This window comes from Caenorhabditis remanei, chromosome IV (genome assembly GCF_010183535.1).
Source record: "Caenorhabditis remanei strain PX506 chromosome IV, whole genome shotgun sequence".
Taxonomy (NCBI): Eukaryota; Metazoa; Nematoda; class Chromadorea; order Rhabditida; family Rhabditidae; genus Caenorhabditis; species Caenorhabditis remanei.
Genome location: NC_071331.1, coordinates 23667542 through 23680744, shown reverse-complemented (window position 1 = coordinate 23680744; position 13203 = coordinate 23667542). Strand labels below are relative to the sequence as shown.

The following is a 13203-nucleotide window of genomic DNA, read 5'->3' as shown; positions in this document are numbered from 1 at the left end:
ATGCCAGCTATCAAGTCCAACGCTGAATACAAGAAATACACCCAGCAGCTCGAGAAAGAGAGAGCCGAGCTCAAAAAAGAGTTGGCTCAGGAGAAAGGGAAAAACGAGGAGCTGTAAGTCACCATTTAATAAATTTTTATTTTCAGTTTCTATTTTTTATTTTCAGCACCACTACCATCTCCACAATGCGCGAATTCCTCAAAGATCTAAAACTGGAGTCTAGAATCGAGCTGAAGGATTTGAAGGCGGTACTTGCCGATGTTATTCATGCGGACCAGCAAAAAGAGGCGGAGCTTGCAAAGCTCTCCACAGAGCTACAGTACGCCAACGCGTCCTTAGAAGCCACTGAGCAACACTTCAACTTGAAAACTCTCAATGTCTCACAACAGAAGACGTTGCGCTCAGAGACAGAGATTCGGATTCTAAAGAAGAGATGTGAGGAGGCGGAGCGTAAATTTCAGAAGATGCAGGAGGAGGAAGCCGATAAGAAGTCGACTGAGGAGCTTCACAATTTGAAATTGGCTCTGGAAACTTTGAAAATTGAAAATGAGGCATATATCGAACAAATTTGCACTTTGAAAACCGCCAACTCGACTTTGCAACACGAGAAAAATGTAGGGGAGTTTGAGAAGGAAAAAATCAAGAAGCAATTGGAGAAGAGTGAGGAAGAGAAGGCTCTAAAGTATTCTGGAAGTGGTATAAATGGAATCCAAAAACTACAAACAGTGTTGGAGAACAAGGAGGGGATGTTGAAGAAGTTTGCAAAGTAGGTGGGGCTACAGTACCCCAATGTTCTCAATGGCGTCACTTCCATGGTCTACAGTATTCCTAGCCGTGCTGCTCTTTTTCATCCTACAGTACACCCAGACTCTCAATCCCCTTGCGTTCTTACTGTACCTAGAGTATACCGTAATTCTACCGTAATCCCTTTCTCTCTCTCTCATTTTACAGTACCCCTGACCCATTACACTCCTACAGAACTCCTAAGCTTCTTACTTCTTCGTATTTTCATATTCTACAGTACCCCAGTCACTTATCACCCTACAGTACCCCTAACCTCCCGACTATGCTTCAAGCTTTTATGTTCTACAGTACCTCCTTCGTTTTTTTTACCGTAGTCATCTTTTCAATTACTACAGTAACCCTTCCCCCCTCCCCCTCCGTTTTGTTCCTACTGTACTTCACCACTTGAGCCTCTTCTAATCATTTTATGGTACAGTAATCCAACTTTTATGTACCCCCTACATTATATCAATAAACGATTTATTTACATTTTTTTTGATGACAATAGTATATCGGCATTGAGCACTTAGAAAATCACTTACTACTTGAAAATGACTTGAAACAGTGAAATAGACAACTTATTCTTACTGTTTCAAGACGGATTTTTATCATTTTTTGGTAGAAATTATTCTGATAACATCAAGTTTTTCAGACTTTGCTTTTCAACAAGGTTCACAAAATTTCTTATTTAGAAATGTTATTCACTGAATTGTACCACACACGTTATGCTTGGAACTACTCTCAGCTACCATTTCATTAAATTTGGATCCAAGTTGAAACAGTGCTTCTATTCCTACAGTAAGATCTTGTTTTCAGTGCTACAGTAATCCTAGCCACTTTACACACACATGGGTGTACTGTAACCATAACTGTTTGAACTGACAATAAAAAAATCAAATTGAATATACTATGCTCACAATTTATTGGAATTCGTAAAACTGTAAATTGCTGAAATTAACTTTCTGAACATGTACCGATGCTTGAAATCAAATACTACCCAATTCAAATAAATCAGTCGCAGTAATCTGATACCTCTCCCTGGATTAATGTTTCTTTTAGTGCCATCATAAAATAAGATAACGGTGAAACAGAAATGTTTTCTTTTCAAAACATTTTTTAATGGATTTTTTTCAACAATTTCAATTGGATGCATTAAAAATAGCTCTTCTCTTACGAAAAAATATTTTTTCTAAAAGGTATAAAATGAAAATCGTACAGAAAACATTGATAATACATAGAATAGCTTTTTGAAATTGAAAAATTACTGTTTCAACTAAAACTAAAGGTTATAGTAGGTGTGTTATGCCATGATTTTTCCATGTACTGAACACACTGAACACAAAACTAAATGTTTTTGAAACAGTAAAATTTTACCGTTTTCCTTGATCAAAACGCATTTAACAGTCTATTCTTTAGCGATGAACATACTCTAGTTCTGGTTGAACCAATTGCGGAAAATGCGGCCATCTTAATGGCTGAAATAAATGAACATATAACAATAGACTTAAAAAATATTTTCACCGTTTCACGAAACAAATTCAATTGTTTTGAAAGTTAAAAAAAAGATAATTGGATATTTTCCGCTGGATGCATAATTTTGCTCATGCAAGGCAGTCTATGTTTTTCAAAAAATTATATGAGAAACAGTAATTCAAACTCAAAACAGTATTTTTATCAGTAATATTTGAAACAGTATAATTTTCAAGCTTTTCCAAAAAATTGCTGTATTTTTCAAGAAGTTGTGTTCAGGATGATCGAATTGAAAAACTTTTAAACTGCTTATCTTACTATTAAAACCGTGTTTTTAAATTACAATTTTTGCTTTTAGCATACTTGTCAACGGGCCGGTTCGTAACTTGCTTAAAACGCAACGTTATGAGCTGAAAAATATACGAAAATGTAGATCTCGACGAGTTCTATATCCGTGATCTGCTACGGGCCGGATGGCTATTTGTTAATGTACCGCGGGCCGGGAAAAGGTGCCAAAAAACGCGAAAATGGCCAAAAAAGCCATTCTAGCCCGGCCCTCGACACATTAACGAATAGCAATCCGACCCGTAGTGGGTCACGAACATAGAACTCACCGAGATCTACATTTTCGTATATTTTTCAGCACATAATATTGATTTTAACGCGAGTTACGGGCCGGCCCGTATCGGCCCGTTTCGGCTCGTTGACAAGTATGGCTTTTAGAATCCCCCCATATTCTTCTATTTTTCATTTTTGGAACTGATAAGTTGGAATTTTTCTGATGGTTAAAAATTATCAGACATGACTGAATCGTTCCAACATTCTTCTAAACTGTAACTATATTTCTTTGAGTTAAGAACATATAAAGATAGAAATTGAAAAATCCAATCAAATGCTTCTAATCAATGCTCACAATTCATTGAAATCCGTACTGATAATTGCAGGAATTAACTCCCTGAACATACTGATGTATTGTTTTCTAACATTTTTTCTAGGTTTCTACAGAAACGGTAAAAAATAGAATAGAAAAATTGCTGAAAATGCGGTCATATTAATGGCTAAAAATAATGAATGTACAATAATGAATGCTTTGAGAAATTGTTTTAATGATAATTGGATGATCTTTGTTGTTGTATGCATAATTTTGCTAATGCATACAACAACGTAGTCTAATTCTTACCAAATAAATGTCTGAAACAGTGATTTTTGGTATTTAGCATGTTGTCTAGATAAGTTTTATCTGAAATAGGAATTTCTAATTGTTGTTTTTATTATTTATTTTGAAAATTAGTTAATTGAAGTTGTCTGTGAAACAGTAACTCAAACCTTGGAACAGTAAAATTTTCGAACTTTTCCAAAACACAATTTATTGAAATTCGTACTATATCAGGCCGGGATCAACTCTCTGGGGTTTTAAATCAAATGTTACCCAATCAAAATAAATTATTTGCAATTAGTTATAAAAATTCGGTGATTCAGGATGGAAGTTTTGATTTTGATACCATCATAAAATAAGATAACGCTGAAACAGAACATTTTTCATATTTAAAAACATATTTTTAATATTAAGATGTGATTTTTTAAAATTTCAATTGAATACATCAAAAAGAGGCTATTTTGAGACAATTTTTTTGAAAATTTTAAAATTTTAAAAATTACTGTTTCAACTAAAACTCAAAGTTGTAGTCGATCGGATAGGTGTGTTACGCGGTATATATTAAACTTCATTTAACAGTTTATTCTTTTTTACAATGAACCTAGTTCCGAATGAAACAATGGCTACAGTATACCTTTTTTCTTTCTCAAGGGCATTACGGTGGAGCGCAGTTTTAAGAACTGTACTGAGGGATTAATAATGTGATTTTTTAAAAAATAAAACGTCTATTCATAGGCAATACTAGAAAAAATGGCAGTAATGATTTCAAAATTTCTCAAAATATACAATTAATACTGAAACAGTATAATAATAATATTCAGAAAAACTCCAATACAGTAAAATTGGTTTTATCTGAAAAACGCAAGTTTTTTGTTTATAATAGTGTTATTCCTATAAAATCAATTTTTAGAAAACCGAGAAAAATTACTGTTTCAACAAAAATTTAATATTTAATCTAGTTTGGTTAGAGTGTTTCGGGTGAGATGTTTTCAATACTGGCGTAACGTTCTCCAGCGTACTTTCTATGTTTCTAGAGAAACAGTGATAAATACGAATTTAAAAAATGCGGTAACTATTTAAATGGCAAAAAACAATGAATGTACTATAATGGACCTCAAAAATATTTTCACTGTTTCACAAAACAAATTCAATGCTTTTAGAAATTGTTTCAATGATAACTGGATACATTTTTACGGCAAAGCAGTTTATTTTTCACAAAATTAGCTCATATTTCTGATTAAAAATCTTTCATGACTGTCTGAAACAGTGATTTTTTTGTATTTAGCTGAAAACTTATATTTAATGTCTAGTTTAAGAAAAGCTATTACTGAAATAGGAATTCCTAATCGTTTGTTTTTGTTTTTTTCTGAAAATTAGTTAATTAATGCGTAAAATTTTTTTTAGAATATTGAATCAAATCCTCTTAAATTAAAACATGAAAATAATGACAAAGTAACTTAAACCCAAAACAGTATTTTGAACAGTATTTCTTGGAACAGTATAGTTTTCAAAATTTTTGAAAAAAATTACTGTTTCAGCTGAGATTGGAACTTTTCAAGGCAATGTTGTGTTGTTTATTTTATGATGATCGAATAAAACCATTTATTTTACTATTGAAAAAGTGTTTTTTTTTTCAAATTAAATTCAAATTAAAAACTCTGACGCCTTCAGAATTCTCATCAACTTCTTTACTCCTTTTTTTGCAATTCTGAAACCAATAAATTGGAATTCTAAAGATGATTCTAATACACACCGCAGATATCAAAATTATGACCGAATCGCAAAAATTTTACTGTTTCTGGTTTCATACTTTGTTTTGTTCGGTAGGTTGAAAATTCCAATTTTGTTGACATTCAACTTTTCAATTGCATTACAACAAATTGAAAGATAGAATATCACACGTCAGTAAGATATCCCCGGTACTGCAAGAAAAGTTTATAAAATTACTGTTTGAAAGTTAAAAATTTTAGTCTGTAAGCACGTTGAGTCCCAGGCTACCTATGCAAACGCGCTCTGAAAAAGACATGGTCCGCAATACGTGGCGGTGAACATTAGAATTTATTTTCTTACAGAAAATTTCAGAATACGTGAAAATATTTCATTTTCCACGTAGTTTCTCGTTAGAGCGCGTTTGCATAGGTAGCCTGGGACTCAACGTGTGTAAGCTTGTCGGTGTGTCCAGATAGTGTAGTTTTCAAAAACTGTAACATTCTCAGTTTCTGGAAATTTCTACTGTATCAGCGATTATTCAATTTTTTACAGAATATAGACATTTAATATGCTTTCTTATTATATGTTGTGTTGAAACAGTAAAATAGTACAATCTCTCTCTCTCTCTCTGATTTGGAATAATTGTACTGTTTCATATTTCCATGATAAAACAAGTAAAAATAATATCTTTGATAATTCTTAGTTGAACGTTCCAAACTGGTAAAACAAGATTTTGTAGTTGGAAACGTGACAAAATTTTTATTTCGATACTTGCAAACCGTGACATGCTTCAAACTCAATGTATTGAGCTGAAAAATATACCAAAATGTAGTCTCAGCAATATCTATGTGTCTCATATAATACGGACCGGGAAAAAGTGCCAAAAAAGGAGAAAATGGCCAAAAAAGGCATTCTAGGTCTGTAATTATGGTTACTTGGTCCAAAACTGGAATGACTTATTTCAGATATACACAATTGTGAGCGAAAAATACAAATCTCTACGAATTGACTGTATCATGACACTCCCAAAGGTTGGCCCATTATTTTTTGTAGTTGGTACGCATGCTTGTAATATATTGAAATGTTTTTTTATTCTGATTCATCATTCGTTTATTTATTTCAAAAAATCATTGAATAGTTTTTGAACCAAAAACGATTTGTTCACTGTTTCAAAAAGTAAAAATGGAAAACAGTGAAAAAAATTTTGTCGATAACTCTCTTGTTATTATTACTGACACTGCGCGTTTTTTGTTGGTAAAATAATTTATTGTCGTTTTGAAACGCGATCTGTTAAAAAAATTCACGACACAGTAAAAATACTGATTGAAAAAGTTAAGATACGTTTTTGATATTTTAAAAATTATTTTCATTAACAAACATGTGTAAAATGATTATTTCCAAAATTACAAAAATTGAAACAGTTAGAAAATTCAAACTGATATGAGTTATGCAAATCAAAAAAATAAAAATTGTATGACTGTTTCAACATTAATTCTTAAAACAAACAAAATACAATTTTGGAATTCTTCGAATCCTTTCACTACACTTTTTAAGCACTAAAATTCAGTATCTCAATAATTGGTATTATATAAAAAATATAGTTTCGAATGGTTTTTGAAACAGAAAGGTTTAAAAATAAAATAGTTGTAAAATAATAAAAATACGTATTTGCGTCATTTGAGAAAAAAACAGGGAATTTCGAGTATCAAATATTAAAACAGCTTTTTTTCGAATTAAAAATGTTTGAACTGAATTCTTTTTACTAGAAAGAGTAGTTTAGTTTTGATTAAGGGAAACCAATTGTTTATTTTGAGTATTTCCAGTCACGAACTTCTAGTGAAACTGTTAATTTTTATTGAACTTCATTTTTAGATCCGTTTTGATTTGGCAGTTTTGATTGTCCTAAAAAATCCGAAAACTTTTTTTTTTGAAATACAGCGGAAAACACGTTAAAGCTTTTACAATTTACCGTTTGTCAGTAAAAACTTAGTGTTACTATAAAATTATTCATTTTTTGAAGTTTATTTGAAATAGTTCATTTGAAAACAATGTTTGTCTGCGGTCCAAAATTCAAAAAAAAACATTGAAACGGTATTTTTATCTGCCCAAAAATGCAGTAAACACAAATGGTCAAAATACTCTCAATTTCTAGAAATATTCTACTGTTTCAGCGATTATTCTTTATTTAAAGGAAATAAAAATATTTAGTATGCTTGCAAATCTCTCAAAAATGTTTAGTTTCAAATATTCAAAACTGAAAAAATCAAAAGCATACCGCAAATCTTGTAACTGAGACAGTATTAATTGAATCTCTCAATTGAACTCTGTGAACTAATTAAGTAGTTAATTTTTCTTAATTTTATGTACTGTTTCAAAACTGATTCACAAAAATGAATGCGTGTTACATTCCTTTGAAATTTTATAAGATCTGCTTTATAGATGCCGGTTAATTTTCAGTATGCCCTGATTTAAATAAAGGCGTTAAGTTTCGAAAAACAGTAAAATAAGCTGTTAATTTTAATGTTTTTTGATCCTTAAGCATTTATGGGCCTAACAATTCCAAGCCCCGCTCCCTACCTGGTTAAAGGATTTTTAATTTTTAAATATGCATGAAAATGATATTGGAAACAACTTCCAAGATTCTCAAATAAGTTCAAGTTTGTGTGAAACATTAATTGAAAAAATCACATTCAAAATTATATAATTCACTGAAACGGTTTCCGATTCAAATTAATTTTAGTTTTTGTTTATTTATTATTTCCAATACCATCGGATAATGAAGTAACACGACTGGTATTACTAAACTTATATTATATGTTGAAACAGTAAATGAAATATCAGAAATGAACTATTAAATCAAATTGAATTATTTGATAAAATTCGTACCAAACTCATAATTAGTGTGAAACAGTAATTTTTGTTAGTTGAAAATTTTCAGTTTCAGTGAGTGACCTAAATCAGAATTTTTTTGTATGATAGTGTTTCTTTAATAATAAAATAAGAGAATGAATCACTTCAACATTACAGTACGCGACTCAAATTCCCTCTGAAACAGTTAAAATTTTTATTTCGAATGAGTAACATAATTCAGAAACAGTAAATAAAAAAACTGTTTCAAGTATGATTTGAGGACAAAATTAAGAGGTTATTGTAATCAATCGCATATGTTTACGGTGTCAGGATCAACTAAGTCTGGCAGATACCGCTTTAAAATTACTGAGCAAGATGGCAATCCCAAGAATTCTCGCAAAAACAATATAACCTGATTGTGAAACAACTTTCAACCAGTTTATGTAAAACATTTAGAACTTTTAAAATTCGGTTGAAACAGTGAAATGTTGAATTTAAATTATTCTATTTCTATATTTCTGAAATTGTCTACTAAATACCGTGAAATAGTAACTGATGTTTGAAAAATTAGTAAAAATCAATAAATTTTCTGAAAAATTTCTTTTTTCAGGACCAGTTGGAGGAATTAAGCTTAATTAAGGGATTTTTTCAAATAGTGCCTAAAATTTTTATTTGAAGAATTAACTTTGAAACAGAAAAAAAAAGAATTGTTTCAAAAAATCACTGTTTCAAAATTAAAAAATAACTAAATAATTTACTAATACCACTAATGCGTAATGCAAATTCCTAAACATTTTGCAGTCAGAATGAAATTAGTAACTCTATTTTTGAATAAAAACTGAGTGAATCAGTGAAAAATTTCAAGTTTTTCAAAATTAATGATTATCTCAAAGTATCAATTAGTGAAAGTAAAACATTGAATCATAGAAAAATTCTGTGAAACAGTAAAAATATTTTCTCGTTCTGATTGTTGCAGTGTCTTGTTAATTTCCTAATATCACTGTTTCAAAAAATCTTATTTTTCAATTTTTCGTGAAACAGTAACAATAAAACATTTATTATCAAAATTCTGTCAAAAAATCACAAAAACAATAAAAATCGATATTAAATACACGTTAAAACGAGAAAATGTCGAGTAATTTATATGGAAATCATTTGTGATCTACCATCCTCTTCCCCATCCACCCCATGATGGGCGTCCCCATCCCCAACGGTTTCCTCGTCCCCATCCTGCAAACGATATATTAGAAAATCATTAATATTCAAAAAAACTGAAATTTTTAAAATAAAAATTGTGAAACAGTAAAAACTGAAAACCGGTTAGTAGTGAAAACTCACCGTCACCTCTTCCTCCCCATCCTCCCCATCCACCACGACCTGAAGTGTATTAGTATACATTTATAATGCTAAAAATTTGAAAAAAAAATTGAGACAGTAAAAAAAATTTGAAACAGTAAAATTTTTTCACTGTTTCAAAAATCCCAAAATTCAAAATTCACCAATTTTTTCCGTTTTTTCCCTGTGAGTGCCAGTGCATAGACATTCACAAATTAGTTCTCAAAAAAATTGAAACAGTAAAAAATTCACTAACCTCCCCATCCTCCGCCTCCTCCTCTTCCACCCTGTGGTCCTCCCCAACCACCTCCAGGTCCTTGTGGTCCTCCTTGTCCTCCACGTCCTCCACCCTGGGATCCGGATCCTCCCCATCCTCCTGAAACAGTATAAAAATTTTTTGAAACAGTAAAAAAAAATTTCTAACCTTGTCCTCCACCGTTTCCTCCTTGTTGTCCACCTTGGTTTCCTCCCCATCCTCCTAAAAAAATGAATTTGAAAAAAACGCGTCAAAGGTGCGCCAGCTAGTGTTAATTGTTATTACGGCATGCCAGTGAGATGACTGGTTTTGAAAGCTTTTCACAAAATTTTTGAAACAGTAAAATTTTTTCTCAAAACGCGCCAAAGGTGCGCCAGAACAAAGAAATTTATACTTATTTTTTACTGCAGTGTTTTTGATGTCCCTGGGGCGCCTCAGACGCGTTTTTGCTGATGAAAACGCGGCAAAAGCACGCCAGCAGTGTTTATTAGATTGATTTTCATTTATTAAACTCATTAAAACTAAAGAAACTTGATTTTTTTCAACATTTTGTGAAACAGTAAAAAAATTTTTTTTTTGAATTTTTTTTTGAAACGCGTTAAAGGTGCCCAAAATTGAATCAAGATAGTAATTTAGGAGTTAATTGTAATGACATATCACTAATTTCAAATTCTTTAAAAAATTTGAGAAAAACTTGAAACAGTAATAAAAATACTCACCTTGACCATTTCCACCACCATTTCCACTTTGTTGTCCTCCCCATCCTCCTTGAGATCCTCCTCCACGTCCACCACCATTTCCAGATCCTCCGTTTCCTCCTGAAACAGTAAAAACATTTTGAAACAGTAAAAAAAAAATTTGAAATAGAAAAAAATTTTGAAACAGTAAATTTTTTTCTTTAAATTTACCTTGTCCACCCCATCCGCCTTGTCCTTGACCACCTTGAGACGATCCACCGTCTTGTTGTCCTCCCCAGCCGCCTTGACCGCCACCGGACTGTCCGCCACCGCCTCGACCGCCACTACCACCGTTTTGACCGCCTTGGGATCCTGATCCTCCCCAGCCACCACCGTTTTGAGATCCGCCGTTTCCTCCTGAAACAGTAAAAATTTTTTTGAAACAGTAAAAAATTTTTGAAACAGTAAAAAAAGATTTCCGTACCTTGTCCACCCCATCCACCTTGGGACGCTCCAGAATCTCCGCCCCATCCACCGGAGGCTCCGCCTCCTCCTCCACTGTTTCCTCCATCTCCTCCCCAGCCGCCTGCAACTAATCTATACTAATACTAAGTCTAAGGCTGGGGCGTCGGTGACGCGATTTTTTGGGATTTTCTCGAAATTTTGGACAAAAATTGGATTTTCCAAGTTTTCTGTCGGTTTTTCTGTGTGTCCGGGTGGCCAACACGTTTAAGAATTGATTTTAAAAAAATTTAAAAAAAGATTTGCCACCAGTGGGGTTCGAACCCTGGTCACTTTTCTGAAGCGATTCGTGTCTACCTTCACCACTCGGCCACCACTTCAACTTTTGAGAAAAATGGAATTTGGATGATTTTAAATGGTTAAAACCGTGAAAACCCTAAATTTGAGTTAAAATCAATAATTTCCATGAATTTTACTGTTTCAGCACAAAAATTTTGACACAGTAAATGTTTGTAAATTTTTTAAAATTTTGGACTCGAAAAACCAAGTTTTTAAAGTCTGTCTGTGTGTCCAATACATTTAAAATCGATTAGAAAAAAAGAAAAAAAAGGATTTGCCACCGGTGGGGTTCGAACCCTGGTCACTTTTCTGAAGCGATTCGTGTCTACCTTCACCACTCGGCCACCACTTCAACTTTTGAGAAAAATGGGATTTGGATGATTTTAAGTGGTTTTTGATACTAAAAACCGGAAAAAAACACGATTCTTCTGTATTTTTAGTAGTTTGTACTCACCTGACGCTCCTCCAGATGCACCGCCACCGCCTCCTCGACCTCCTCCTCGACCACCGCCGCCTCTACCGCCTCCAGAAGCTCCGCCTCCAGATGCTCCAGCTCCAGCTTCAGCTCCGCCTCCCCATCCGCCTTGTCCGCCTAGACCAGTGCCAGCATCGCTACCGCCGAATAGTCCATCTGAATTATCACTTACGCCTTGACGACCGGGAGAGCCTGAGTGCAAGTGAGGTATAAAAGTGACTGTTTCAGATTTTGAAACAGTAAAAAATAGACTTACCTTGAGCTACGACGTAGGCCACAACTACTGCTAATAGCAGTAAGGTGAGCTTCATTTTTTTCTGAAAAAAACTGAAAATTCGAAAATTTGATAATTAGGACAAAAAAAAATATGAAACAGTAAATATTGTTTTACTGTTTCAAAAAAATTATGAAGCTTATGAAGCCAGGTTACGTGTTAAATTAGTTAAGTAAAAACAGGACACAGGCAAATTTTTGAAAAAATTGAAAAATTACTGTTTCAAAAAATAGTTTTTTTGGGAGTTTTAACAATGAAGTTAATAGACACAGTAAAATTTTTAAAAAAGATTTTCAAAAATTTTACTGTTTTTCAAAAATCCCGTAGGTGATATCTCCAGGAATTCTTTAGTTATAAATTGTAACAATTATACAAAAAAAGGAAAAAGATGAATTTTTGAAGAAAATTACAAAAAGTCACTGTTTCAAAAAAGGTGTTTTTCTAGGAGTGTCCACAGTAAAGTTGATAAGAAAGCGAATCCAAAAAATTACTGTTTCAGAGAATATTTTTCAGATTTTCCAAATTCTGGTTTTTACTGAATCTGCGAATTGATATACTTAGAAATATCAAACACTGTATTGGAAAAAGTTACTAGTGCCTCTACAAAATTTGTTTTTTTTAGAAAATTTTGAAACAGTAAAAAATTTTTTAATCGGACCGCTCGACCAAAATTTTCGGGAAATCACAAAAATTACTGTTTCAGAATATTTTTATATTGTTAGCGTTTTTCAAATGCTTCAGTTCTTCAGTGATATTTGCCATTTTTAATCTACTGTATACAAATAACTATTCTGTAGCACAAAAAAATGTTACAGTTTAAAAATTTGAGAATGTTGTCAAAATTTTTGAAACATCAACAAGCTGGAAAAAACTTACTGTTTTAGAAAATGTTTTAAAAACTTTGAAGTTTTAGCATTTATTGAGTATGTTATTCTACTAGTTTCAGAGAAGTCATGTGACAGTAGTCTAGAAATTTTTACTGTTTCAGTGTTGAAAACTCAACTATTGGAGAGAAACTAGCTTTAGCTGTCAGAACAACTGAGGAACAGTATTTCAAAAAAGGATTTTCTCATTGGAAAATGTTGAAACAGTAACAAAATTCGTATTCAACACAAAAGTCTACTTGTCATCACAAGAACAAAAATAATAAAAACTTACTGTTTCAAAATTTATTTGAAACAGTAAAATTCCAAACTTGACCAAAAACAAAAAAAAGAAGAAAATCACGTCTTCTCCTCTAACGTCGTCTTATCTTCTTCATCTTCCCCAAAATTTTCCCGTTTTATACTGTTTCACTATCAAGTGACGGGAAGACGAAGGAGGGGGGAATGAGAAGACACAAAAAATGTTGATACACACTTCTGACCAATCATATTCGACAAAGGGGACACAGTCATCGGAAGGAAAACAGTCATT

General features: G+C 32.5%; 2 protein-coding genes across 2 annotated transcripts; one reads left to right on the top strand and one right to left on the bottom strand.

Annotated features, from left to right (window-relative positions):
* GCK72_015975 (uncharacterized protein) lies at nucleotides 1–770 on the top strand (the record flags this gene model as incomplete). The annotated part of the gene is made up of 2 exons (XM_053731243.1): nucleotides 1–113; nucleotides 167–770. 2 exons carry the CDS (start codon nucleotides 1–3, stop codon nucleotides 768–770), a joined length of 717 nt encoding a protein of 238 aa, XP_053586015.1.
* An 8361-nt stretch (nucleotides 771–9131) lies between these two features.
* Nucleotides 9132–11824, bottom strand: GCK72_015974 (uncharacterized protein; the record flags this gene model as incomplete). The annotated part of the gene is made up of 9 exons (XM_053731242.1): nucleotides 9132–9199; nucleotides 9308–9346; nucleotides 9561–9680; nucleotides 9729–9782; nucleotides 10280–10378; nucleotides 10469–10654; nucleotides 10722–10823; nucleotides 11493–11669; nucleotides 11770–11824. The coding sequence occupies 9 exons, from the start codon at nucleotides 11822–11824 to the stop codon at nucleotides 9132–9134; spliced, it is 900 nt and encodes a 299-aa protein (XP_053586014.1).
* Nucleotides 11825–13203: the final 1379 nt, after the last annotated feature.